Source organism: Mustela erminea, chromosome 5, assembly GCF_009829155.1.
Source record: "Mustela erminea isolate mMusErm1 chromosome 5, mMusErm1.Pri, whole genome shotgun sequence".
In the NCBI taxonomy this organism is placed as follows: Eukaryota; Metazoa; Chordata; class Mammalia; order Carnivora; family Mustelidae; genus Mustela; species Mustela erminea.
Window position 1 is genome coordinate 75,068,731 of NC_045618.1, and position 27,209 is coordinate 75,095,939.

The window sequence follows — 27,209 nt, forward strand, 5'->3', positions numbered from 1 at the left end:
GATCTCCAGGCAGGTATTCTCCTGCAGACTTGAGGCTGTGCTGCTTCAGGGACATATCTGGAGCCCCAGCCCCTCCAGTGATGCTCCTGCTGCAGTGGCCACTCTCTGTCCTCTCAAAGGAGAAGGAATTCTCCCACACCAACCACAAATTCACACTCAGACCCACGGTCCACTACCCGTCCCTATCGACTTGACAATCGCATGTCCGGAAGCATTCCTAGCCACACACACGCAGACTTTTCACACTTACACATTCATGATCACAGATTTTCCCACTTGCGGTTAGGCACACCGACACGCACATTTGCACACCCACATTCCCACGCGGAAGTTTAACCCTCCACTGCTCCTGGTGTGGGACATGGGATTGGGAGGGGGTAGGGCAAGGCAGGAGGCATTAATCCTGGCCTGAGGGAGGAGGGGGTGGGGGTGGGGGGCTGCTCCCTTCCGCCTCTCCCTCTCTGGGCTGCCAGAGGGTGCAGGTGCTGCTCTGGCTGGCTGGGGCGCCTGGCAGGCCCAGGGATTTACACCAGCTGGGCCCCAAGCCCTGCATTCCATGGGGTGGGGGCGGGGTGTTCTGCAGTGCATCTCCCCCTCCTCAGGTAGAACTCCGGTGTCCTCTCCCAAACCTCCTGGGGCTCCTACTCACATGCTCTTTCTTGCCTGTGTCCCTGAGTGCCCCAGGCCCTCAAGGCCCCCCTCCCTGGCCTCCAGTGATGCCACCTCTCAGAGGCAGTAAGGTGTTTGGCCTTCAGCAGGCCGTGCCTGGTATGACTAAGTGGACATTGTGTTCAGGAAACAAAGCCAGACTCCCCTGCTCTGGCTTTCTCCCACACCCTCACACGCAGGAACACTCTCTCAACTCCCCCCTCCCACCCCATCCACTGTCACCTCTCAATATAGCTCTAGAGTGTGGAGGTGGGTAGGACAGACCAGGGTCAGTTTCTCCGGGTAGGAGAGGTTTCCATTAAATATGTGGCTTCTCCCCCAAGGTTCCCGACTCCCTAGATTTCCTCCCCGCCGCACTACCACTGCCCCATTACTGGACTCGGTAACATGCATCTGTTTCAGCGGATGTGTACCCTATACCCAGTGTCCTTGAGGGGCAGGGACCTGTGTCAGCCCCACATCCACATCTCATGCAGGTACATACACCAAAATGTTAGTCCCCCAAGGGATGCAGACCACCTGTCCCCAGCTCCAGGTCACTTGAGGTCCCGGCGTGCAAGCTGGGGGGTTAGTCCCGTGCGTCAGTGCCCAGTTCTCATTGCCCTGGGGAGATGATAAGGGGCTAAGAACACCAGGTCAGATTGGGTCAGGTCCTGCCAACAAAGACCAGGCTCTGTCCTCAGGGAACCCTGTGTTCTGAGTGGGCTGGTCTCAGCAGAGGTGGAGCGGCAGCTGAGCAGCAGGCAGGCCGTTCCCACTGCCTCCAATGGAACAAGGAAGAGGGATGAGGTTAAGTTGATTCCAGGGTTCTGCCCCCCTGTCTGGTCCATTTCCCCTCCTCTTCCTTCCCATAGGTCCCCTCCTCACCGTGGGCTCTCACATCCATACCTGCGTTCCATCCTCCCTCAGCGGTCTCTCATTGCGCTGGAAGATCTGGACTGCAAGGGCACAGGATGGACACTCCTGCCACAGGTGAGGGGACACCAGGTTGCCACACTGTGCCAGGCTCTCTGGATCTCTGTCTGTCTCTGGCTGACCTCCCTTTCCTTCTGCCCAGTTCCTTGCCTCAAAGCTGGGCTTGGCCTCTGAGTCTCCCTGGCACCTGATTTCTACCTGTCCTGGGGTCCAATATGTGGACGTTTCCACGAGTCTCTGTTTGCTCTCAGCCCGACGTTTGCTCACCCTCTGCCGGTCTCATCTCTGCCTCTGTGTCCTGCTCCGGGGTCTCTGTCCGCCCCTCTCTAACGCTACTCCTGGCCTTGCCGATTTTCCTCACATCTGAAGGTGACCCAGGATTTCTTCACTTGCCAGGTGACATCCCCCACCCCAGCTCCTGCAGCATCTCTCTCCAAAGTTCACCCTGCCTTTCTGCTTCTCCACAGGACAGCCCCCTCCTCCCACCGGCGGCCGGGCTCCACCATGTTTCCTGCCTCTCTCCTCTGTCAAAGCTTGCGTTCTCAGGGTTCCCCTGGGTCTCCCTATCCTCTGTTGACTTCCTCATTGCTCCCCAAGTCCTTCCTACGAAGAGAAGTGGTTCTGGGGTGGATGGATATAGGGGCCCACAAGGACAAGTCTGGGAGCCCATGGATCTTTCCAAGGCCTCCTCACTGCTTGTATCTTTTCTCTTTATTGGTTCCCCGGGCCCCAGGGGTCCCCAGTTTCTTGAGCTCCACCTCCCTCCACTGCCACCCTCCTCAGTTATCCCCTCTTTCTCTGCTTCCCTTCTCCTATTCTCTGATTCTTCCTGGGGTAGGCCCTCTTCTTGGCTGCTCAGAGTGGGGGCTGAGGAGGAGCCTGGCTGGGGCGGTTATGTGGTTGAGTGCAGGAGATTCGGTCCAGGGCTGAGGCAGGCCTTCCCCGGTTCCCAGTGGGTGGCTGACAGCCCCATGCCTTGTGAGCTCCTGCCTGCTGTGGCCCACAGTGCCCGGCTTCCCTCAGCAGCCCAGGTGTGGCGGTGACTCAGGGAGACTGGGCTTGTTTAGTTGGGAGGAGGCTTGCTCCTTTCTCCACTTCCCAACCCTCTGCCACTGCCCCCACTATTCTCCAAAGTCTTGGTTACGGGGGACTCTCCTCTCCACACTCCCTCATCTGCCTGCCTCCTCTCCAGATGGCCATCCATAAATGGGCCAAAGATGCCCCATCTTCCAGCAAGCCCAGATGAGGAGGGTCTTGGGAAAGGAAGTTCTAGCAGGAAGAAGTGAAGGAGAAGAAAGGAACGCTGTGGACAGAGGGGGGTCTGAGGGGGGTCTGAGGAGGCTGGGCTGAGGGAACAGTTCCGACTGTGGTGGGGTGGGGGCCCTGACCTCAGGGTAGTTGGAGACAGGGGTGGCTGTGTCTGCAAGGGTAAAATGGGCTGTAACCACAAGTCCCTGTGCCCTCTCAGGGACCTGCCCTGGGCTGGGGATTGGGGGTCGTTTGCCCACACCTCAGAGGGCATCCCTATAGCTCGCTCTGTCCTGGCAGCCCAGCCCTGGTTAGGGGGTAGGGTAGTGTCAGTCAGTGTAGGCTCATAGCAGAAGGGATGCCTGTGCTCTCAGCAAGCCTTAAGGGTTTTTTAAATCTCCTTGAACCCCAAGGGTCTCTGGACCAGGGAGAGGGCTGGGAGTACAGGTGTCACCTGCTGTGAAGGAGACAAATGGGAGCACCTGGGCCAGTTTGTCACTGAGGATACTCAGGGCCTCCAGGGCTACCCAGGAAGGCCTCCTTGGACTGCCTGCAAAGCAGCCCTTCTGCCCCTGGAGCCCCAGCCCCACCCCCACATTCAGGTCCCTGTGGCTGGCAGGCAGTGAAGAAGAGTCTGGAGGCCAGATCTTGGCTTAAGGGAAATAACTTTATTCTGCTTCCTCCAAAGGGGCTGCTGTAAAGGCTCTGGAACTGGAAGCTTCATCGGCACCCTCAGGACAGCGCAGATCAAGATGTGGCAAAGTTACTCCTCATTCAAGCCCTTTTGAAAGGACACAAAACCCCAGTTAGCTCTGGGGAGGTGCGTGTTGGGCAGACACAGGGGCAGAAAAAAGGGACACAGGGCACCTGATGGGGGTGGAGAACCGCTTAGGGCCTGAGGGAAGCCCCCAAGGTGGTGAGAGATGTGTCCTAGGGGTTGGTGTGGAGGGGTGAGGACTGTGAGGTCAGCCAGAGGGCGCTGCCTGGGTGAGGACAAGGGGGTCCTCTGGTCCTCTGTCCACTTTAGGGCTGAGTTACTGGGCTCTGGGCCAAAAGTAGTGGAAGATGAGAGAAGACCCACAGTTGGGGGGAATTGGGACATAGTGGGACAAATTTGGGCCTTCTAGAGTTGCTGACCACCCTGGGCCTGGGATTTACAAAACCATTAAAAGTTAGAGCTGGAAGAATCTTAGACGTCCCCGAGGACTGCTTTACCAGGCCCTCTGGGGCTTCAGGGTTTAATTGGGGGGGGGGGTTGGTGAATGAAGAGGAGGCCTCCCTGGCATGAGCGGGCTCTGTCTGAGGGGCATTGATGGAGGCAGGTGTGCTGACACAGTGACTAGTGAGGCCCAGGCAGGCCCACCCACCTTGACGCCAATGTCACGGCTCTTGGCCCGCAGCTTGTTGACCTGGGACTCGGCGATGTCCGCCCGCTCCTCGGCCTCATCCAGCTCATGCTGCACCTTGCGGAACTTGGACAGATTGGTGTTGGCCTGTTCCTCCTGCGGGGGTCCGGGCACGAGGAGGAGGAGGTGAGAGGAAGCCAGAGGTCCTCACAGCCTCCCAGCCCAGGGTGGGGGTGGGGGAGGCTCCACAGTGTCCCTCCTCCAGGCCCAGTCCCTAGCAGGGTCGCTCACCGCCTCCTCGGCTTGGCGCTTGTAGGCCTTGACCTTCAGCTGCAGCTTGTCCACCAGGTCCTGCAGCCGCAGCAGGTTCTTTCTGTCCTCCTCTGTCTGGGGTGGGGTGGTTAGGGGTGAGGACAGCACGGTCATGAGGGGGAGCTTGCCCCCTCCCCCTGTTTGTTGTCTTTACTCAGAGTGAAATATCGGCACCCAGTTCTACTTTCTGATCCTCAGCAAACACTGGTGCTCTTCCCTTTATTTATTTATTTATTTATCATTAAAAAACGATTCTATTTTTAATGATTTATTTCAGGAAAGAGTCTGGGGGAGCTGATGGAATCCTGAAATCCTGCACAAAACCATGCATGTTCGCTCTTCCAGGGAGCAGGCCCTTAGGGGTGCTGTGGAGGATAAACCCTCCTGTTCGGGAAGCCAGCGCATGATGGAAGTAATGCTGGGACTGCATGCTGAGATTTCCCGGGCTGCAGGGAAGGGACTCGATCTAGGGACATGTGTATCCTTTCTGGACTTTCTGGGTTGGAACAGGAGTAAAATCTAATTAGGAGTCTGATTGTAGAAAACAAACCAGAAAGTTCTGAGATGTGTTGAATGACTTTGGGGTAGTTTTTGGTGTATTTTGGTGGTCATGGCCCCCAATCAGAGCTTGGTAACATACTTGCTTTCGGGGAATCTGTGCTGGGTGAGCTCTGTCTGGAGCTCTGGGTAGGTGTTGTCCCCAGTGGACAGGCGGAGGGTGAGGTTGAAGGCAGAGTTCCCAGGCCAAGAGGCTCAGAGGTTGACCTCTAGCCAGTGGACAGTAAGTGTAGGACAGGGCTAGGCAGAGTGGAAACGGGGCAGCAGGGGGCTGCACTCCCACTCCTTGCTCTAGAGCAGGCTAAGAGAGAACAACACTTCATTCCTCTTGGTGGTATCATCCTAGCTTCCGGCCCTGGTGCAGGGGATCCAGCCAAGAGCAGCCCCCATGCCCGCACCTGGTAGGTGAGCTCCTTGATGCGACGCTCACTCTTCCTCATGCCCTTGATCGACTCCGCATTGCGCTTCTGCTCAGCCTCCAGCTCGTTCTCCAGCTCCCGCACCCGGGCCTCCAGCTTCTGCAGCTGCTTCTTGCCGCCCTTGAGGGCGATCTGCTCAGCCTCATCCAGCCGGTGCTGCAGGTCCTTGATGGTCTGCTCCATGTTCTTCTTCATGCGCTCCAGGTGGGCGCTGGTGTCCTGCTCCTTCTTCAGCTCCTCGGCCATCATGGCAGCCTGGGGGCAGGGGGGAGGTCTAGAAGAACAGGGCCCAGGGCCCCTGGTCCCTCCAGGATCGCCGTCTGCCCAGCCTGGCATTTGTTTCCCGAGGCCCGCCCACCCGTGCAGCTGCAGGAGTCGGCTTGTCATGGCATGGTGGCCTGGCTGGGACCCAGGGCCCTCGTTCCTGTCTTTAGTGGGGGGCAGGCGGGGAGCAGTCACTCACATCGGTGATGGCCTTCTTGGCCTTCTCCTCGGCATTCCTGCACTCCTGCACCGCCTCTTCTACTTCAGTCTGAAGCTGAGACAGGTCTGCATCCATCTTCTTCTTCTGGTTGATGAGGCTGGTGTTCTGAGGATCAAGGTGGGCAGAGCACAAGAAGCCCTGAGCATCCACAGGGGGCTCCCAAACCTCACCAGGCCGAGTCCTGCTGGCCGCGCTTCCCTCTAGGACTGTGCCTCAGGGCGGCTCACCTGGGAGTGCAGCAGCTGCACCCGCTCGCTGGTCTCGATGAGCTCCTGCTCCGCCAGCTTCCGAGAGCGCTCGGTCTGCTCCACCACGGCCCGCAGCTCCTCCAGCTCAGCCTGCAGCAGGTTGTTACGCCGCTCCACAATGGCGATGTTCTCCTTCAGGTCGTCATTGGCGCGGACTGCATCATCCAGCTGGATCTGGGTGTCCTGCAGACAAGGAGGGTGGGCCCAAGAGAGCAGTTGGCCTCTGTCCTCATCAGAAGGCCATTAGGCTAGGCTGGGTGCTGATGGAGAGCCCCATGGGCCGGGTCGGGGGTGGGTGTACTGTAGGATGTCTCTGCAGGAGCTGGAGGGAGCATGGCTCTGGTGGGTCACCAGCTCCCGGCTTGACCTCATGGAGGCTAGTCCGTCTCCAGGTAAGGGGACTTGCCACGTCTGGAGCCTCCCCGTACCTTCAGCAAGCTCTGGAGACCCTTGACTTGCTTCTGGGCCTCCGCAGCCAGGCGGTTGGCGTGGCTGAGCTGGATCTCCATCTCGTTGAGGTCGCCCTCCATCTTCTTTTTGACCCGCAGGGCCTCATTGCGGCTGCGCGTCTCGGCGTCCAGGGACGTCTGCAGCGACTCCACGACGCGCAGGTGGTTGCGCTTGGCCTGCTCCATCTCCTCGTCCTTTTCCGCCAGCTTCCGCTCGATCTCTGCCTTGATCTGGTTGAACTCCAGCTGTGCCCGCAGGATCTTGCCCTCCTCATGCTCCAGGGAGGCCTGGCAGGGGGTGGGGCCAGAGGGTTGGAGGCTGACAGGGCATGGGGCCAGGGCCAGGGGTCTGCCCACGAATCACAGATACTAAGTGAGTTCAAGAGTGCTATTAAGTGGTTCAGTCAAAGAAGCAGAAGGAGGAAGAAGAACAGAGAATTTAAAAGAAACAAAAAATAGGCTTAGGAGAGGTGGTTCAGACCTTCACTGAGGAGAGCAAGCTAGGAAGACAAAGAGGAAAATGAAGAGAAAGGTGTTGCCAAGGAAACGGAGGCAATCAGGCACAGAATGTAAAAAATCCCGAAGTGGGAGGCAGAGGCGGAAAGGAGAGGGGAGTGGATCCGGGAAATCTTGTCTACAATTCCCAGGTAAAATGTCTGTGTGAAGGAACTAGAGTGACCTACGCATGCATTCATCCCACACTATTTATTGAGTGGCTGCTATGTGTCAGGCTCTAAGGATGGACTGGTGAACAAAATGGACAAAAGGGAGATGAGAACAGGACCCACAGCCCAGGGCCCAGCTCCCCTCCCCGCCTCCCGCCCCCCACCCACACCCCGCACACCCACCTCAGCCTCCTCCAGGGCTGACTGCAGCTCTAGCTTCTCAGCCTCCAGCTGTTTGCGGACCTTCTCCAGCTCGTGGATGGTTTTTCCACTGGAACCCAGCTGCTCCGTCAGGTCGGAGATCTCCTCTGGGGGAGGGGCCCGGGCCACTCAGTTGGGGGCTGCCATGGTCCCCTGATGGGGGACGCCCCTCTTGGAGCCCCTGAGTGGCGCCACACAAGGAGGCTCTCCCCAGCCCCTCCCCGGCCTCTCCAGCCCCAGCGTACCCTGGAGGTTCTTGTTCTCCCGCTTGAAGGTCTCCAGATGCTCCAGGGACTCCTCGTAGGCGTTCTTGAGCTTGAAGAGCTCTGTGCTGAGGGAGCGTGCCTCCTTCTGCGAGGACTCCAGCTCGGACTGGGACTCCTCATACTTCTGCTTCCACTCGGACAGGATCTGTGGGGACCTGGCTTACTGCACAGCCCCCAGCACCCCGCCCCCACCCTGGTCCTCCAGGGCCTGCCCAGGCCCCTCTGTGGGGCTCAGCCTCCTCCCCAGCACCCCCTTGGCTCCCCAGGAGGAGGTCCCTGGCTTCCTGGTGATGCTGGCCTCCCTGTTCTGCCCCTGGTCGAGCCCCCCAGCCCGGGCCCACCTTGTCGAAGTTCCTCTGCTTCTTGTCCAGGGCCGCGGCGGCTGCGTTGGAGCGCTCCACGTCCACCATCAGGTCCTCGATCTCATTCTGCAGCCGGTGCTTGGTCTTCTCCAGCGAAGAGCACTTGGCGTTGACAGCCTCCACGGCCTCCTCAGCGTCCTGCAGCCTCTGGGCCAACTTCTTCCTGCCCGGGGCAGTGGCGATTTGGGAAATGGGACAGGGTTGGGTAAGATAGAGGGTGTAGATTTGGACAAGGGGAAACAATGTGAGTGTTCTAGAAAACAATCCTTGAAAACTCAGAAGTGTTGTTGGAGAAGCTGAGGAGAGGCCCCAGGGGGCTGAGAATTTGGCCAGCAGAGTGTCTCGGTGGTACGCTGTGAAGACCCACAGCACCGAGGAGGGCCCTCCAGGTGGTCTCCTCTGACCCTGGGCCAGCCTCTAGGCTGCAGACATGGAGGAGGCATGGGCTTCCACGGCCCACCCCACTTCCTCTGTCACAGCACCCTGCCCCTGGTGGGAGCACTCTGCCCTCAGACAAACCTTTTGTTCGTCTTATATTCGGATGAGAAACATAACGCGAGCAAAAAGCTTCCCTGAGAGGAGAAGGAGGTGGGGCCTGGACTGGGTTACTCCTGTGTTGTCGGGACCTGGCCAAGCGTCCATCCCCAGTGAGGAGTCTCCCCAGCATCGGGCTGGGGTGCGTCCTGCCTTCAGAGGGGCCTCAGCGAGGGGTGGGCTGCCTGGGGACTCACTTGGCCTCCTCAAGCTCCTCGGTCCTCTGGATGGCATCTGTCTCGTACTTGGTCCTCCACTGCGCCACCTCTGAGTTGGCCTTGGACAGGACGCGCTGCAGCTCGGCCTTGGCCTCTGTCTCCTCCTCGTACTGCTCGCGCAGCAGGTCACAGTCATGCCGCGCGGACTGGAGCGCGTGGGCAAGTGCGTTCTTCGCCTGCGGAGGGGTGGGCACAGGGAGGAGGTCTCAGCTTTCTCCACAGTACACCCCAGTCCTCACCCATGTCCTCACTGAATTTCTCCCTCCTCCCTGGGACCTCCTCCAGCTCTAATTCCCCAGGGGATCTGGAACAGTCTACAGAGGACTGGTAACAGAGAATGTCCATTGGGCGCTGCACTGTTTACATGAGTAACGCCCAGCACTCCTTGCTTCTCGCTACAAACGTCAGTATCAACCTCATCCCCATTGCCAGAGGAGGAGGCAGGGGCTCAGAGACGCTAGGGGGCTTCCTCAAGACTACCAAGCTCTCAAGGGCATGTTAGGATTGGAGCCCTGGCCTTTTGAAAAGGTCATATCCTTTCCACCTTTTGCTCACAAGGAAAGTGTCCAAAGAGGCTCCAGTTTTGCTTCTTTCTCCAGCTTTCAGACCATCCTGCTAATCCCAGGACCCAATGGGGCAGTTTCTGCATCCCACACCTACGCCCTGCCAAGGCTGCCATTCCTCCCTAGTGTGTTTCTCTCCTCCCCATCACTTGCCCTTGACCAGGCGCCCCCTCCCCCAAGAAATGGCAGCAGAAAGGCAGAGGGCCTCAGCCTGGGCAACTGATTTAGGAGACATGAGCTAGGCCCTGGGCTATTAATCCATTTGGAAAATGGGAGAACAATGGAAAGACAGCAAGCCTCATTCTTGGGACCTGCTCCCTCCTGGCCTGGGCCAAGTGGCTTGAGTCTGGGCCTCACCTTAACTTCCTCCTCCAGCTGCCTCTTAAGGTCCTCCAGTTGCTGGGTGTAGGTGAGCTTGCCTCGGGTCAGTTGGGAGATCAGTGCCTCCTTCTCATCCAGCTGCCGGGACAGCTCACCTGGAGAGGCATGAAGGCACACTCAACTCTGGAAGGTAAGCCACCCCTCCCTCTCCCCAACCCTTCCCTTTCCCCTTAGGCCCCATTCTCTGGAGAGAGGTGTGCATGTGTGGGTCTTGGTGTGGGTGCACGCGCATGTGCGCACGTGTGTAAGTATCTACCCAAGGCTGGTGGCTCGGGCAGTCGGGGGAGATGGGGGGCGGCTCACCGTTCTCGGTCTGTAGCTTGGCCCGTTGGCTGGTGAGGTCATTGACTGAACGCTGGGTCTCCTCGGCCTTGCTTCGGTGCTCGTTCATCTGGTCTTCCAGGGTCCGGCACATCTTCTCCAGATTAGCCTGAGGGGGAAAGGGGATTCACACAATGGACGTAGGGGGCCTTGAAGGGTGGAAAGGGATACAGTTACAGAAGTACAGAGGAGAGGCATGGACGGGAGAGATTTGGAGAACAGAGTGGATGAAGGGAAGTGGGATATGGAACTATCAGAGAAGAGAGGAGACACAGACACAAAGTGAAGGTGGGTGGAGATAACTGCGGGTGAGGACGGTGAGCAGGCCGCCCACCTTGGCCTTGATGATCTGCTCCATGTTGGAGGTGACGTCGTCCAGCTCCAGCTTGAACTCGCTCTTCTCCTTCTCCAGCTTCTGCTTCACGCGCTGCAGGTTGTCGATCTGCTCGCTCAGCTCGGCCACGCTGTCTGCGTGCTTCTTGCGCAGGGCCGCCGCCGTGGCCTCGTGCTGCAGCGTGGCCTCCTCCAGGTCCCGCCTCATCTTCTGGAACTCGGCCTCACGCTTCTTGTTCATCTCGATCTGCACGGATGTGGCCCCGCCGGCCTCCTCCAGCCGCTCGCTGATCTCCTCCAGCTCCCGGGACAGGTCTGAGCGCAGCTTCTCCACCTTGGCCCTGGCCGTGCGCTCGGCCTCCAGCTCCTCCTCCAGCTCCTCGATGCGAGCCTGGCCCGGGACACAGAGGGCTCAGACCCACTGCCTGGAGCCCTCCTTTGGGGAGCGCCCACCCCACAGCTCTAGAGCATTCCTGGCCTGTCTGGAACAGCAAGTCTTTTCAGTTCTACCAGCAGAGAAGTAGAAATAAAAGGATTTGGAGGAGATGTTTTGGATAGCTGAACTAGCCTTCTTTTAGGCCAGAACTTTATACATTTTCTATTGGAAAGAAAGTGGCTGAAGTTGACTGTTGAAGAGGGACAAAGAGACCTGTGTTCTAGAGATATTTTAAGCAGTTTAGCGGCAAAAATATTAAAAGTTTAGCATGAGAGAGCCATGTTTGTCTGAAGCCCTAACATGGTGTCTGCTCTAGGGGTAAGAATCAAAGCCAGAGACTGTCAGGGCTAAAGGGATCTTAAAAGCCATTGGTAACAAGGGAGGACACAGAGATCCAGATATCTGGAATGAGTTCCCCACAGTCTAGCTCAACCAGAGCTGAGACAGGAAGCCAGGGTTTCTGTGCCCTATACCTGTGATATTTTCCAGGTCTTTTCCTATGTCATCCTTGGATCACCCAGCCCTCCTAGGGGTGCTCCCTGGGTGTACTGTGATAGTTCAAGCTCTCCCTTCATGGACCTATAGCAAGTTCCTGTAATGCTGGGGGGAGGACATTCTGAAGAAGGGGGTGGAGGAAGCTGATGACCTGCCCAGGGGCTCCAGCCTAGGCATCCCAAAGCTTACCTGAAGCTCTTTGAGCTTCTTCTGCAACTGGCTGCCCAAGGCCTGCTCATCTTCAATCCTCGCATTGAGGGCATTCAGCTCGAAGTCCTTCCTGTGGGGAAGGAGGGAGGGTAAGATGAGGAAGGTCCATTGGGCAGCAGGAGGACTCACCAGTACTTGGAAATGGTAATACCAAAAAAAAAAAAAAAAAAAAAAAAAAAAAGAAGAAGAAGAAAGAAGAGCAGGATTTCATCAGAAAAGTAGTGTCTGAGGCTGATGTAGGGTCCCTGAAAATGTACCACATGTTGAAGGCCTCAAGTCTAGCAAGAAATGTAATGGGCAGAGGACCACAGGTGGGGTGACAACACCTGGGTTCTGTGGGACTTCGTCTCTATGGTCCTGTAGAATGACGTCATTGGACCAGATGGTTTCAAAGGTCCCTTTTAGCTCCAATGGCCTTTAATTCTATCAGCATTACTATGGGTTGTTGGGTTAGCCTTTCTGAGCCTTCATTTCCTCTTTGGTAAAGTGGGCCTCAAAATGCCATTTTTAGAAGGTGGTTTGAGGATCCTTGGGATCATGTACTCCTTCATTCATTCAGCACCTGCTGTGCCTGGGGAAGTGTGAGGGCTCCTGGGTGGACACAGGCCCCAGGAAGATGCAATCATGATGACTCTTAGAGGCTTTCATAGTCCTGACCCTAGAGCCCCATAAGATCCTTAATTATCCAAAACTACCCTGCAGGCTGTTTCTCAAGTGTGGGAAGTGGACCTGTACATCTTGGTAGGACTTGCAATAAGAACTGGATCCATGAGTTAATCAGATACCTGCACTGCTCAAGAGTGGGGGCTGCCCCATTTCTCTGTGGTCCTCAGGGCTCTCTGAGAAGGACCTGAAAGGCCCATCCTGAGAGGCTTTTGTGTGGAGCCCTCCTCGGTGTTAAGCAACTGGTCTCCAAGTGGTTAACCAAATGGTGTGTAGAAGGAGGAAAGCTATGAGTTTCCATCCTTCTCCACTGCCCAACAGGAAGAAAAGGCTCGAGGAATCCAGGTTAGACTGTTTTGCCAGGGAGGACGGCAGGGCACTGCTGCATGTGTCTGGGGGAGGAGAGCCCTCTTTCTGGAGGCCTCTGCCCATGGTTTTGCCCCCACTTTCGGAGGTTGTGTGAGGCTTGCAGCCTCTGAGGGTGAACAATTTGGGACAGCTTGTACTGTCATAGGTGTAACAGGCTGCTGAGCTAGGGAGGAGGAAAGGTGCCAGGGAGGGGAACACGCTACTTTTTCAGCCGCTCATCCAGCTGCTGTTTGTCGTTCTCCAGGTCCATGATGCTCTCCTGGGTCAGCTTCAGGTCGCCCTCCAGCTTCCGCTTTGCTCGCTCCAGGTCCATGCGGACCTTCTTCTCCTGCTCCAGGGATCCCTCCAGCTGGTGGGAAGAAGGAGCAGTGTGCCCCGTAAGACCAATCATCCTGATTTGGGGATTTGGAAGCTTAGTCACTCCAGATTTGGGGAATCCTAAGACATGTCCGGGACTTGGAAAAGCTTTCCCAGAGTGGGCCAAGGGACTATGAGAGCGCCCAGCTTGGAAGGATGCTCAGTAACTATTTGATAAATGATTTCATGAATGACTGTATGACAAAACCCAAAGCTCCATTCATTCATCCAGCAGTATCCTGCAGGAGTGTGTTAGGCACTTCAGATGCAAAACTGAATCAATCCAAGTTCTCACCTAAAGGCACTTACAATGTTATGGCTGAGACAGATTCTTCGATAATGATAACATGGGTGATAAATGATCCAATGGAGATATACCCAGAAAACTATCTATGGAACAATGACCACTGAAGGCCAGATCCTGCCTGTCACAAGATCCTCAGAGCCTCACAAAATTCCCAAAGAAATATGTCACATTCTTACTTGATAACTCTCTAGACCCTGTGGTTTATAAAGTCTTGAACCTAAATTGAAATAAGGAAGTCCATCTCTATTGTTGATCATATCAGTGGGATGAGATACATAACTCATAAGTGATCACCCTTACCCTTTTCTATTCTCCAGTCCCCTACTAGAAATGTATCAGGGAAGGGAACCCTCCCCAATCCCATCCTTCCAAACACGCACACGCATACACACACACGGTATATCTAGGTCCTGTGACAATCTACTTACATCATCCACTTGCTGCTCCAGCTTGACCTTGGCCTTGGTCAAGGTGTTGACCTTGTCCTCTTCAGCCTGAAGGTCATCTAGGGCCTGCTGATGGGCCTCTTGCAGAGCCTTCTTCTCCTTGGTCAGCTTGGCAATGATCTCATCTAGCCCAGCCATTTCCTCTGTCAGGTTCTTCACCTGTGGATCAAGAATCCCATCCCCTTCAGGGTCAGAGGTCATCAGCCTGGAGACCTCTATGGGGATGTCCAATGCCAAGGACCAGAACAACACTATGGTCTAGAAATCCTAAGACCTGGGCTAGAGCCAGAAGAAGCTGCCCTCACCTTGTTCTCTGTTGCATGCTTCTCCTTCTCCACCTTGGCCAGCGTCAGCTCCAAGTCATCAATGTCCCTTTTGAGCTCAGAGCACTCGTCTTCCAGCTTGCGCTTCTTGGCAGTGAGCTCCGCATTCATCTCCTCCTCATCTTCCAGCCTCTCAGTCATCTCCTTCACCTTGGCCTCCAGCTGGATCTTGTTCTTGATCAGTTGGTCACAGCGCTCCTCTGCGTCAGCCAGGTTGTCTTGTTCCTGAGGGCAAGGCACAGAGGGGAGGCTTTTCAGTGGGTGGGGTCCTCACATTGCCAGGTTTGGGGAGGAAGAGGCTCAGCCTGTAGGAGGGGAGCTCCAGGATATATCCAGCTGAGAAAAACCTCAGAAGGATGATGAAGGGAAGGATTTCAGGACAATGTGATGGGAACATTGGGGGATGGAAGCAGAGAGGCTCTCTTCCTCTGGTCTACTTCACTGTAGGAAAGGAACTGCATTTACTGATGCCAGCACTTTACATATTTACTGTCTGGTAAGATGGGCAGCTTCATCCCTAGTCCAGAGATGAGGACATTGAGACTCAAAGACAATGCATGGTTTGCATAAGTTCAAAAAATTATTGGGCTGTGGATCCAGGTTGAAACCAAGTGGAAAGCCAGTGTTTTTAAAAGTTGGTTCTTTCCCCCTTCCCTTTTGTTCTCTAGAGGGACCCCCTTGGAGGACTTTGGAGTGTTGATTCCAGAAACCTGTGTCTGTGAGAGGACAAGGTGAGCCCTGGGTGGGGAGGTGCAGGAGGCGTGGGGAATGTTGGCTGAGCAGGACCGGAGAGCTAACAGAGGTCCAGGAGCCTCACCGCCTGCACTTGGAGCTGGAGGTCATTCTTCTCCTGCAGCAGGGACACCATCTTCTCCTCCAGCTCCTTGCGGCGAGCCTCTGACTTCTCCAGCGCCTCTTTGATGCGCGCGAACTCCTCCTTCATGTTGGCCATCTCCTTCTCCGTCTCTGCGCTCTTGAGCAGCGGCTTGATCTTGAAGTACAGCTTCATCCAGGGCCAGTTCTTGACCCCCATGAAGGCCCGGATGTTCCACTGGATGATCAGCAGGGAGTCTCTGCAGGGGCCCAGCAAGAGGGTGGTGAGAGAGTCCCAGCTCCTTCCTGTCCTGAAGCCCTGACTTGTAAGTAATAGCTCTCCCTTCCTCTCTGATGCCCTGGCCGTGAGGCCCATCCAGGGTCCATAGGAGGCCCTCCTGCTAGTCTGCTTGCTTCACATCTTGGTGAGCTTTCCTCTGACACTGCCCCTGAATCAGCCTGAACCTTAGATGTCCAGGAGCCTCCTTTTGAAGCCCTCACCTGCGTTCCAGCAATTTCTTATACTCCATTCTGGAGAGCACACCCCGAGACTGGGCCTGGATGCGGGTGATGATGCGGCTCAGCCTCTCATCCCGCATCTCCTCCAGCAGCCCCAGCAGCCCAGCCTTGAAGAACACCTGTGGGCCAGCAGTGGGTGGGCCGGGAGGGGAAAGAGGAGAGGTTGCTTTTAAGCAGTGTAATACCCTACCTAGGAAAGAACTCAAGGGAGGAGGCCAGTGACAGCTGGAGCTGGGACAGGGGCACTGGATGGTCCATGGGGAGGGGGAGAAGGCAGTTCAGAGATGGTCCTAAGATGACTGGTAAAAGGGAAGGAGCTGTGAGGTGGGGACCCAAAGGACAGGAGAGGTCTCTCTGTAGTCAGCTCGCCTCCTCCCTTCCCTCACCTTGGTGTGGCCAAACTTGTACTGGTTGTGGTCAATGTCCAGGGAGCCCAACAGCTTCTCTGCTCCTTTTCTGCTGTCAATGAACTGGCCCTCGGGGATGGCTGCTGGGTTCAGGATGCGGTACCTGGAGAGGGTGGTGCCCTGAGTCACTCACATTCTGGACCAATCTGCTCTGCCCACAGCACTCAGGACCACCTGTGGACTTGCTTCCCCACCAAGTCTTCCCAGGCTCCCCCTGCTCCCTGAGCTCTGGGGAGCCCCCATACCCACCTCTGCCGGAAGTCTCCGTAGAGGATACGGTTGGGGAAGCCCTTCCTGCAGATGCGGATGCCCTCCAGCACACCGTTGCAGCGCAGCTGGTGCATGACCAGGGGGTTGTCTATCACCCCTGCAGCAGGACGAGGTGGGAGAGGAAGGTGTGGGGAGAGTGCCGGGCTAAGCCAAAAATTCTGGGCTCTGATTCTGGGTCTGCCTCTCACTAGCCAGCAACCTTTGGGAAAATCCTTCCCCCCCACCCTTAGCTGGATTCTTAAGAATAACCAAAGGTTTTCCCATTCCTTCTTTTACGTTGTATTTATTATCATAGGTAGTTGCCATCTTCTAGAGAAGAAACTAAGCCCAGAAGAATTAAGGTACCTCACCAAGGTCACTAAGCTGACCAGAGCAGAGCCAGGCCCCTGAGGAACTGGAATTCCTAATCAGTCAAAAAGGATAAACAATTTCTATATGTCTCACTGGGGGTTGCGTGCTATGAGGCAATGCCCATGAAAGTGCCTTACAGGGCCCCCTTGAGCCACGCTGCAAATACGGGGAAATGGGGAGAGACTAGTCTGCCATCTCATGGGGGACCGGAGGAGAGTGTCATTTGGAAACCACTGAGGTGGGGGATTAGGAGATGGCTGAGGAGTCCCTGTCCCCAGGGCATGGGGCATGCAGCCAGCAAGGGGCTGGGCTGAGTTTCGGACCTCACCTGGAGACTTTGTCTCATTGGGGATGATGCAACGCACAAAGTGGGGGTGTGTGGAACGCAAGTTGGTCATCAGCTTGTTCAGATTTTCCTGTGGCCCAAAGCACAGGAGGGAAAAGTAATGCAGGTGAAGGAGAGAGAAGTACGGAAGGAAGGGAAAGAGAGAGAGGATGAAGGAATGGTGGGGAGGACACGGAGGAGAGAGAGGTCAGAAGGACAGAGGGAAGGGGAGAGTGAGATGGGAAACACAGAGAGAAGAGGCCACCAGCAAAGAGGGAAAGAATGGAGAGGAGGATAGACAAGGAGGGAAAGGGGCCACAGGGAAGGAGGAGACAGAGAAGTCAGGCATGGGAACGGCGGGAAGGAGCAGGGCTGGTGGGTGCTGGGGAGCCATGCTGGGCTGGGGCTGGGGGCACACGCTTACCCTGTGCACAGCTGACACGGTCTGAAAGGATGAGCCTTTCTTGGCTTTGCCTTTGCCCTTATCGACAGCTGTGGGAGGAGAGTCAGGGAAAATGACCTGAATGGACGTGTGGATGGAGAAGAGGCCTCCATCATGGACTCTCCCTACATCCTCACTTGTATCTGACCTCCAGGTGAGGGTCTTTACTATGTGGGGCCCAGCTTCTCCACCCCATTCTATCTCACTGAGCCTGTAAACCTTAGGGCACAACCTGACACGGAAGGGTTCAGGTGTTGCAATGAGCTTGCCTTAGGACCATGGTAGAAACCCTGCTCCTTAGTCCCCAGGGTTCTAGTCTCTACTTACGTGCGTCAGCCCCCGCATAATTGGCAAACAGGTTGCTGAGCAACTTGAGGGAGGACTTCTGGTACAAGCCCACCACCGTCTCATTGAGCGGGTCTTTGTTCTTCTGCAGCCAGCCCAGGATGTTGTAGTCTACGGTGCCGGCATAGTGGACCAGGGAGAAGTGGGCTTCCTGCTTCCCCTTGACATTGCGTGGCTTCTGGAAGTTGTTGGACTTGCCCAAGTGGTTGTCATAGAGCTTGGCCTTGAAGGTCATGTCAGTGGCCTTGGGGAACATGCACTCCTCCTCCAGGATGGACATGATGCCCATAGGCTGAGGGTAGAGGGGAAAGCGTTACTGAGCATGCTTCATGAGGATGCAAAAGCATCCTGCTCTAAGCTCAGTATTTGTTTATGGTGATGCCCCTTTGGGAATTAAGGTAACAGGCTCATATTTGAGTGCAGTTATTTACCGACCTACACCTGTTCATGCCTTCACAAGGTGGAAGACTTTGTTTGCTTTCAGTGGGACCTTTGTGAAAGTCTGGGGAAATGAACGATATGGATGCTTTACACAGCACTCCATCGTCCAGATCCCTGCCATGGGGGAGCTGAAAACAGGTGTACTCTGATTCCCTGCCCCACACTCAAGCCAGGTCAAACCCAGGTTGTTAAACACACTGGTATGGGAGGATTCCTGGAGCTGCCCATCCTCCCTGTGTCCATTCTCAAGCCCCTGGGACCTCAGCTCTCTCTGTACCACCCTGTCCTGGGTGGTCAGGACACAACAGGGCTCGGGATCCAGAGCATGTTCCCCAGCAGGGTGGGGGCTGCCATTTAGATGGGGGCACTCAGGTATGGTGTGAGTGGGGAATTCAGCCACTCTGTCTGAAACGCCAGGGGACGGGGACACAGGCAGCAGGCTAGGCAGCACCTTCTCAATGAGGTCGATGCAGGCCTGCAGGTCCATGCCAAAGTCAATGAACTCCCACTCGATGCCCTCCTTCTTGTACTCCTCTTGCTCCAGCACGAACATGTGGTGGTTGAAGAATTGCTGCAGCTTCTCATTGGTGAAGTTGATGCACAGTTGCTCAAAGCTGTTGAACTGCAGGGAACAGGGGCGGAGCGGGTCAGGCCCGCAGGGATCTGAGCAGCCCGTGTGCTCCCCCCACCCTAAAGTGGTTTGACCTGGCCTGCCCAAGCCCAGCCAGGGGTGTGGCCAGGCCCCTGCCCTGTCGGGCCAGTGGGGAAAGGTGCTCCCCTGGAAGACAGGACGAGGCATCAGCCTTTTCCGAGATTGGCCGTGATGGTCACAGGTGGGAACGAGTGAGTCACCCTCTCCCCTCCCCCCGCCCCTGCGCATGTGTGCCTAGGCTCCCCCACTCACGTCGAAGATCTCGAAGCCGGCGATGTCCAGGACGCCTATGAAATACTGGCGCGGCTGCTTGGTCTCCAGGGTGGCGTTGATTCTCGTCACCATCCAGTTGAACATCTTCTCGTACACGGCCTTGGCCAGGGCCCCGATGGCATATGATACCTGGAAGTTGAGCAAGAAACCAAACGAGCAGATTAATGCAGAGACTGAAATCCAAAGCCCTCCCTGAAGCCTGCCAGCCCCCTCCCCGCTTATCTTCTGAAGATGACCCACCTGCTGGACATTCTGCCCCTTGGTGACGTACTCGTTGCCCACTTTCACCCGAGGGTGGCACAGCCCCTTGAGCAGGTCGGCTGAGTTGAGCCCCATGAGGTAGGCGGACTTGTCAGCCTCTGGAAGGAGAGGGCAGGCAGCCAAGTTGGCACAGGGAGGACTCCTCTCCAGATGTGGCCCCCACCTGCCCCCAGCATACCAGACTCCCACCTTCAGTGCCATCTGGCTCAGCTTGCTCCTCTCGCTGCTTCTGTTTGAACTTCATGTTTCCAAAGTGCATGATGGCACCCGTTAGCTTGTACATGGAGTTCTTCTCCTCTGGAGTGAAGCCCAGCACATCAAAGGCATTCTGTAGGCAAACCCCATATTGGTGGACCCCAGAAAAGGAAGTATGGCAGGTAAATGAGATCCCTCTTCAGCTGGAGAGAGAACTTCTCTCCTGAATCCCTGTAGCTTCTGAGACTCCCATACCCAGTGTGGAACTCCAAAACCAAGTGCAGGGAAGTTGCACACTGCCCCAGATCTGGCATCAGTGGCCACATCTGTCCTTTGGAGGTGCTCTGGGCACCCACTCATGTTTTCTACTTTTGTCTCTCTTCTCGACCCTACACTTGATTCCCTGCTTAAACCTTCTCTACCTGTCTATATCTAGTCTTCACCTAATAGGCTGCCCCCATCCCATGGCAACTGCATGAACCACCCCCCTTCCCTTGGTGATGCTTTGCTTCTTGGCTTGTCTGCTTCTCTGTCCCACAATGTTCAGCCCTTTCTGTTTGCTCAAACACCAAATACTGGTCACCCCATCTCAACATACCCATTCCCCTACACATCCTGGTCATAAGGCATGTTCTGGCCATTGGGGAGGGTCATACCACTTTGAATAACAGATAGCATCTCAGTTCTCCTCCTTAGCCAGTGAACTGGCCTCATTTACCCCTCTGCCAGTGCCCTCACTTCTCTACCAGGTTCTTACCCACTTACATCAGTGGCCATGAGCTCCTCAGAGTCATCGATGGAGGCCACCGTGGTCTCTCCTTGGGAGATGAATGCATAATCGTAGGGGTTGTTGGTGATCAGCAGCATGTCTGGGAGGAGAAGATGGGTTGAGGAAGGGGCACAAAAGTCTGGCTCTCACTGGGGTTGCCTACCACAGTACAGGGCTTGCAGGAAAGCATATGACAAGGCTGACTGTGGTCTCACATCCCACAGAACTGAATCCAGCAGTGCCATAAACCCAGGGCATGTCTGCAAGCAGCCGCAAGCAGAGGGGACCAGGTTACCATGGAGATGGTTGGTCTCGGTTGGTAGCTCTGACTCACCCAGCAGCTCAGGTTTTTTGTTAGACAGGATTTGGTAGAAAATGTGATAATCTCTCTCTGCTTTCAGCTGGAAAATAACTCTGGATTTTTCCAGAAGGTCTGTGAACAGTAGGGGGAGAAGAGGGAAAGAAATTTGGGGATTTAGGTACAAGGAAATAGAGGAAAATGAATGATAAATTAGCAAGTAAAAGGCAGAGGAAAAGAGAAAGACAAAGAGAGAGACCCTCATGCAGGCATGAAGAGACAGAGGTGGATAAAGACTAGAGGAAGTCTAAGAGGGAGATAAGTATACAGACCCAGAGACAGAAAGAGAGGGAGAGAGACTGAAAGGCAGAGGCCTAAAGAGAGACATAGATAGAGAGACAGAGAAAAGAGAGGGATAGGGTAGGATTGTGATCACATAGAACAAGGGTGAGCTTAAGCCGAGTCCTAGCAGATTCATGGCACTCACAGGTCTCTATGTCTGCAGATGCCAACTTTCCAGTTGCCCCAAAATGGATTCGAATGAATTTCCCCTGGGGAGATTGAGGAGACCAATGATGAGTTGACGCAAGGCTCGTATGTGACACCATCCCTCCACCAACCCAAATCCCAAATTCAAGGTCAGGGATCACTCACGAAGCGTGAGGAGTTGTCATTCCGGACGGTCTTGGCATTGCCAAAGGCCTCCAGGGCGGGGTTGGCCTGGATGATCTGGTCCTCCAGGGTGCCCTGCAAAGATCAGGAAGGATGGTGGGTGAGAGGCCTCCCCCTCCCCTTTTGCAGTGCAGGCCCATGGAGGACAACAGGCCTACCTTGCCTGGCGTCTGATCCTTCTTGCTCCGATCCCCAATGGCAGCAATAACAGCGAAGTACTGGATGACCCTCTTGGTGTTGACCGTCTTCCCGGCCCCGGATTCCCCGCTATTGGGATAGTCAGAGCCTCATTAGGCAGTGAACAGATGCAGTTCATTGAGACAAAGAAACCTCAAGTCAGGAGAGAGGGTCTGGTCCTACTTGACAGTGGGAGCCCCAAAGCAGGAAGCACCCTGACCACACGTGGGATCAGGGGGAGCACCAGGAAGGGTGCCACAAGAAGTTGCCTGGTTTGGGCAGAAGAATCTTGGTCTTAGCTAGGCAAGGTCAATGTGAAGAGATGGGCCTTGGCCCTTTCGGCAAAGAAAAGGTGAGGCTGGCAGAATGGGGAACGTTACTGAAGGGAAAGATGAAAGAAAACGGGGAGGGGATGAGGACACAGTGATACTGGGCTTAGGGATAAGTGAGTGATGAGCTGGAGGAGAGTGAGCAAAGGGAACGGGAGAGGAAAACTCCAAGAGGGGTGGGAAGCAGAAAGAAGTGGGGAAGGCAAGGCAAGGGTAAAGGCCACAGAAGAAAGAGAAGCTGGCACAAAGGTGGAGGGAAATGAGAATTGTGGGTCCATGCATGGGGGCTGGGGTCCTTGATAGGGGCTGGGGTCAAGAAGGTTCTGAAAGAGAACGGGTTAGGAGCTACACTCACGTGATCAGGATGGACTGGTTTTCTCTGTCTGTTGGGAACAAGTAGGAAGGAAAAATCAGGAAACACACAGGATGCTCCTGCCTGGCATCCACCCACGCTTCTCCCGCCCCACATCCCGGCCTCCCTCCAGGCACCTACCAGTTGCCCAGACCTACTGTGTGTCCCCCCACTCCCACACAGATCCCAAGAAAACCCTGCCACCAAGTCTTGTCACCTGTCAGCATGTACTGATAGGCGTTGTCAGAGATGGAGAAGATGTGGGGCGGCGCCTCGCTCCTCTTCTTGCCCCGGTAGGCGGCCACGACCTCGGCGTTGTACACCGGCAGCCACTTGTAGGGATTGACGGTGACGCAGAAGAGGCCCGAGTAGGTCTGGGGTAGAGAAGGAGGGTTGAGTTGCTCATGATAAAGAGGGAGGAACAGTGGGTTCCCGAGTTAGAGAACAATGCCAGGAGGGGAAGAAGAGAAGGGAAGATCTACAAAAGCACTCAATCTGAGGACTCCCGGCCTTGGGGGTGTTAGAACTGAACCAGGGATGCAGGGCCACGGACAGCGTGCAGTAATGCCTGGACACAAGAAACGGAAACCTGTGGCTCCAGCAGGTGGGCCTCTGGGGACTAGGAAGCTACTAGACTCAAAGGGCATCCTGGATGGTGCACTCACGTAGATCATCCAAGAGGCGTAGCGCTCCTTGAGGTTGTAGAGCACAGCGGGCTCATGCAGGAAGGTCAGCATGGCCATGTCCTCGATCTTGTCGAACTTGGGAGGGTTCTGCTGCATCACCTGGTCCTCCTTCACGGTCACCGTCTGCAACAGCCCCCATGCAGGCCCCATGGTCAGCCCTCCCTCTGCCCGGAAAGGAGTAGGGCTAGTTCTAGGACAGCCATGTTCAAGAGAGAAGGACCGGCATCACAGAGAAGATAGACAGGATATTGGGAATGAGAAGGGCTGTTTGGAAGCCGTGGATCCCTGTCCTCAGGTCTGTGTGGGATGGGTCCTGGTGGGAACGTCTCTGTGTACCCCAGCTGCGGGAGGGGGTCCCAGGAGGGCCTCTCATGCCAGCCCTGCTACCTACCTTGCCATTTTCGGTCTCAGCGGTGACTTTGCCACCCTCTCGAGACACAATTTTGGCTTTAACGAACTCCTCTTTGTCATCGGGCACAAAGACATCTTTCTTGAGGTCAAAAGGTCGGGTCTGGGCTTCCAGCCGCTCCTTCTCTGACTTGCGCAGGAAGGGGGCAGCGGCCCCAAACGCGGCCATCTCCGCGTCCACCATTGCTGCGCCTGCAGGGGGTGGGAGTCGGAGAAGATGCCAGATGCCCTCCCTTCCACCCAGCCTCCACTCCCTTCCCCAGGCTCTCTCTCCTACAGTGGGAGCCCCAGAGCCTAGCACTCTCCTTGTGAGTCAGGAGCAGGTCACCTTGCATCCCTTATTCTTTGAGGCGATCCACCAACCTGAGAATAGCCTAGCAAACCTGTCAGGGCAGAAGGGGAGGCTAATGTTTGTTCAGCCTGGGGCTCTCCTAGAGGAGAAAGGAGCATTCTGGGCTTCTCTGGGAGCAGAAAGCTAACTACGTCCATCTCTAATCCTTGTCCCTCCCTGACTCTTCCCTGGTCACAGGCAAAGGGCTCTTTGTTGCCAAGATACACTTCCCAAGGCAAGGCAGAAACTAGAGTCCCATAACCTGGCTTTGAGGCTGTCATGGCCAATCTCCCCAGATTCCCCCACACTCCATCTTCAGCTTTCCTTACCTTGGTTTCTCAAAGGTGTATACTAAATGAAAGGGGCTCAAGCCTGCAGAGGACCTGGAAAGATGGAAGGCTGTGTCAGGGCCACCTCCCCGCTGCTCCCTGGCTCTGCCCTTTGGCACCCAACCCTCCCCCAGGCCTGAAAACAAATGGGAAGTGGTGCCAGCTTCTCTGGTCCTATCCTCTGTCTGGCTTTCCAAACACTGTGGCCCTTTCTCCTGAGCAATAATTTTAACAGTTTCCTGATGTTTATTCCTCCTTCTCCCACCTGGGAGACAGTCCCATCCTTGCCTACACTCAACTAGTGAAACTTGCCTACTTGGAGCCACAAGAGAAACAGCTACTGGTCACATTTGTTCAGCGCCTTACAGTCTGCAAAGCACGTTTATGCATCTCTCACTCAACCCTCGCCCCATCCTACGGATGAGGAAATCAGGGTTAAGGGGCTCGCTTGTCCGAAAACACATAATGAGAAGTGGCAGAGCCAGGCGTTGAACCAACGTATCATGTCTCTCCAAAGCCAGTTCTCTTCCATCCTGCCCTTGTTTGTCAGTCAGTCTTGGTAGACACTCTCAGAGAGGAGACCCTTGTGGGCGTCCTCTCATTGACACACCCACCAAATGCCAAATGCCCTCCACATGTCCTCTGATGAACACGCGTGTGCGCTGCTCATGCACATGCCTCACACGGACACGCTTCCTTCCCATACCTCCCTGTATGTCGTCATGCCTTGGCAACAGACACACACATCAAGTATGTGTACGGTATAAATCAGCACAGATCGCTGTTTAGTCCCAATTACACAAAGACCTGAAGCAGGGCTGCCTGGGTGCTGCAGTGGGTTAAGTGTCCCACCCTTGGTTCGGCTCAGGTCATGATCTCAGGGTCATGAGATCCAGTCCTGCATCGGGCTCCACGCTTGCTGCCGAGTCTGCTGGAGATTCCCTCTCCCTCTCTCTGTGCCCCTCCCGGTCATACGTACTCTCTCTCTCTCAACTAAATAAATAAATCTTTAAAAAAAAAAGACACACACAAAACACCGGGAACAGCCCCACCATGTGCCTGTGAGCCCCTTTTGCAGGGTGTACACAGGCTGCAGGAACCTCCAGTCCTGGATGCGCGCACAAACATCTCCATGTGCATAGATACGGGTAGTTACCCACGACAGACCCCCCCACACAACTAGCTTCTAAGCATATATACTTGCTAAGTCATTGTTCTCCACCATCCTCTTCTCCCTCCCCTCAAATGGACCAGTTATCCTCAGGCATGATCATAAATACGTCTCCCCCTACGTACTACTGTATCTTAATTAGGCAGCATGGTACACACCCTTCCCTCAGCATGCATTGAGACTATGCATGCTTGTACACAACACACACACACACACACACACACACACACACATACACACATACACACCTCTGATGCATAACACATTCTGGTCCCATATGCTCAGATATAGACTTTCACACACAACACCCCCCTCCCGCACTCCCAGGGCACCCACACTCATGTTTAGACCTGCACTTGTGTGCTCAATGATCAGACCTGGTACTCTGCAGGAAGCCCTGCATGTACTTGCTGTTCCTAGAGGAGCCCCTTCCTAAAGCTGGGGCCCTCTTATCCCAGAGGAAGACCTCTTGCTCGGCACTCCTACCTGAGAGCAGCAAGGAAAGACAGAGCACAGGGGAGAGCTGTGGAGCTTGACCTGGTCAGGAGCCATATATATCCGGCAGCAGGCCCCCCACCCCCACCTGTACCCAGTCCCTAGCCGGATTTAGAAAGGGCTGTTGTCACTAGAAGCATTTCCCCCAGGCTCCCCCTCCTTTCCCCAAAGTGCTCCCCACCCCACCCCCCCCACCCCCCCAGCTAGGAAACAATTGGAAGTGGTCGTCATTGTTATGGCATGGAGTGTGCAGGGTCTGAGTTCCAGGGGGCGGGGAGGGCTCAAAGTGTAGCCAAAATATCTCCCAGGCCAGGCTTCACATTCCATAGCTGGCAGGAAAGGGGACTGCTCAGACCACCGTGACCTCAGGCAGGCAGGGTCCTGGCCCTGCCCCCAGGACTCTCCTGGTCTCTGACACAGCTGCCCCTCCAACCCCTGCCCCCTGAGCTGGCCCAGCCCCACGTGCAGTGTCCCCTGTGCTTCCTGGCCTGGGTCCTACGTCCAACAGTGGGATGGGAGGTGGTGAGGGTCAGCAGCAGCACAGGGGTGGGGCAGAGTTGGGGGCATGGTCCCCGGGGGAGGGCGTTAGACTGGGGCAGCTGGAAGGAGGATTCCCAGCCAAGTGGCAAGAATGACCGGGGAGCTTAGAGATGGGGACTCTGGCTTGGGCACTGATTTCCTTGGACCAGCTGGGCGGTGTGTTGAGGTCACCGAACCTCAGAGCCAGGCAGGCCATTCGTTAGTCCTTCATTTTATGAAGACGGGAAGTATCTTTTCTGAGGTCATGCAGCTAGGCAGGGCGGCAAGGTTTAAGGCAGTTGGGGGAGCTGAGCAGATGAGGAATGGAGGCCAGCATGCAGACGGAGGGCTGGAAGTCCAAGGAGGCAAGGACCCGCTGTGCTCAGAAGGCCGACCCAGGTGCTGCCTGATGGTCCTAGAGGAGGCCCCTGCATGACTCATTTTCCTAGCTCAGCCTTCAGGTACTGAATGCTCTAGTCCAGAGCCAGACACTACCTTCTTGGAGGCCTGGATACCTAGATAATAGAGCTGCTTTGAGCTAGGAGACCCCCGAAGAAGATAGCTGCTGCCTGGCCCACCTGTCCTCTCGTGTTCTGTGGAACAGTCTCTCCCCAGCCGGGGAAATTGGAGTCCTGGCAACTGGGGCAGGAGAAATGGAAAAATGTCCCCCTTTCCTGCTGGCCTTAGAAACAGCCACCAAGGAGGTGAGGAAAGGTGGCTAAAGCTCAGCCCATGAGCACAGACTGTAACTTAACGCCACCCTCTTCTAGCTACTGCGTGTGCAAGCTTCACTGGCTCTGTGTCTAAGCAACCACAGAGTGCTTTGCTTTGAAATCCCCTCCTTCCCAGCAGCTCTGCAGCGCATGCGGATTAATCCATCTGATTAGCTGTCAGCTTGGAATGAGAGCGAGAGCGCAGGCCTGGGGGTTGGGGCAGGCAGAACAGGTACATTTTGAAGAGGGGGGTAGGCACAGCAGGGAAGGATGAATCCAGTGGGGGCCCCAGGGGAGATGGGATGCTACTTGGTAACCCAGGCACAGTATGAGGGCCTTGAGTAGCTGTGGGTTGGGGGGAAGGGTGCAGGCGAGTGGAGGGTTGATCCCCAGCAGCAGGACAAGCTCTGTGGGCCCGGAGCAGACCCTCCCAGGGACTAAGGAACTAAGCCCACTAGTAGAGATTTCAGGGTTTGGTGACAAAAGGTAAAACCCTCTTTTTATCCTCCCCTTGCAGCTTCCTGAGCCCAAAGCAGCCACCCCTGCCTGGTTTCCCAGGCTCAGGTGC

At 55.6% G+C, this 27,209-nt stretch overlaps 1 protein-coding gene across 1 annotated transcript; it reads right to left on the reverse strand.

The window, feature by feature from the left end:
* Positions 1-3,480: 3,480 nt before the first annotated feature.
* On the reverse strand, positions 3,481-25,492 carry LOC116591155 (myosin-7). The gene is made up of 40 exons (XM_032343855.1): positions 25,401-25,492; positions 23,745-23,797; positions 23,067-23,277; positions 22,655-22,798; positions 22,207-22,363; positions 21,993-22,020; positions 21,290-21,398; positions 21,114-21,206; positions 20,947-21,010; positions 20,496-20,594; positions 20,158-20,261; positions 19,387-19,525; positions 19,177-19,295; positions 18,916-19,065; positions 18,463-18,633; positions 17,553-17,862; positions 17,208-17,275; positions 16,787-16,874; positions 16,087-16,204; positions 15,817-15,940; positions 15,413-15,549; positions 14,916-15,171; positions 14,081-14,323; positions 13,758-13,934; positions 12,869-13,014; positions 11,613-11,703; positions 10,494-10,883; positions 10,142-10,268; positions 9,815-9,933; positions 8,874-9,070; positions 8,122-8,305; positions 7,760-7,925; positions 7,497-7,621; positions 6,628-6,936; positions 6,179-6,382; positions 5,931-6,056; positions 5,447-5,722; positions 4,470-4,565; positions 4,200-4,334; positions 3,481-3,613 (listed from the first exon to the last, which is right to left on the reverse strand). Exons 3-40 carry the CDS (start codon positions 23,265-23,267, stop codon positions 3,596-3,598), a joined length of 5,808 nt encoding a protein of 1,935 aa, XP_032199746.1. The 5' UTR covers positions 23,268-23,277; positions 23,745-23,797; positions 25,401-25,492; the 3' UTR covers positions 3,481-3,595.
* Positions 25,493-27,209: the final 1,717 nt, after the last annotated feature.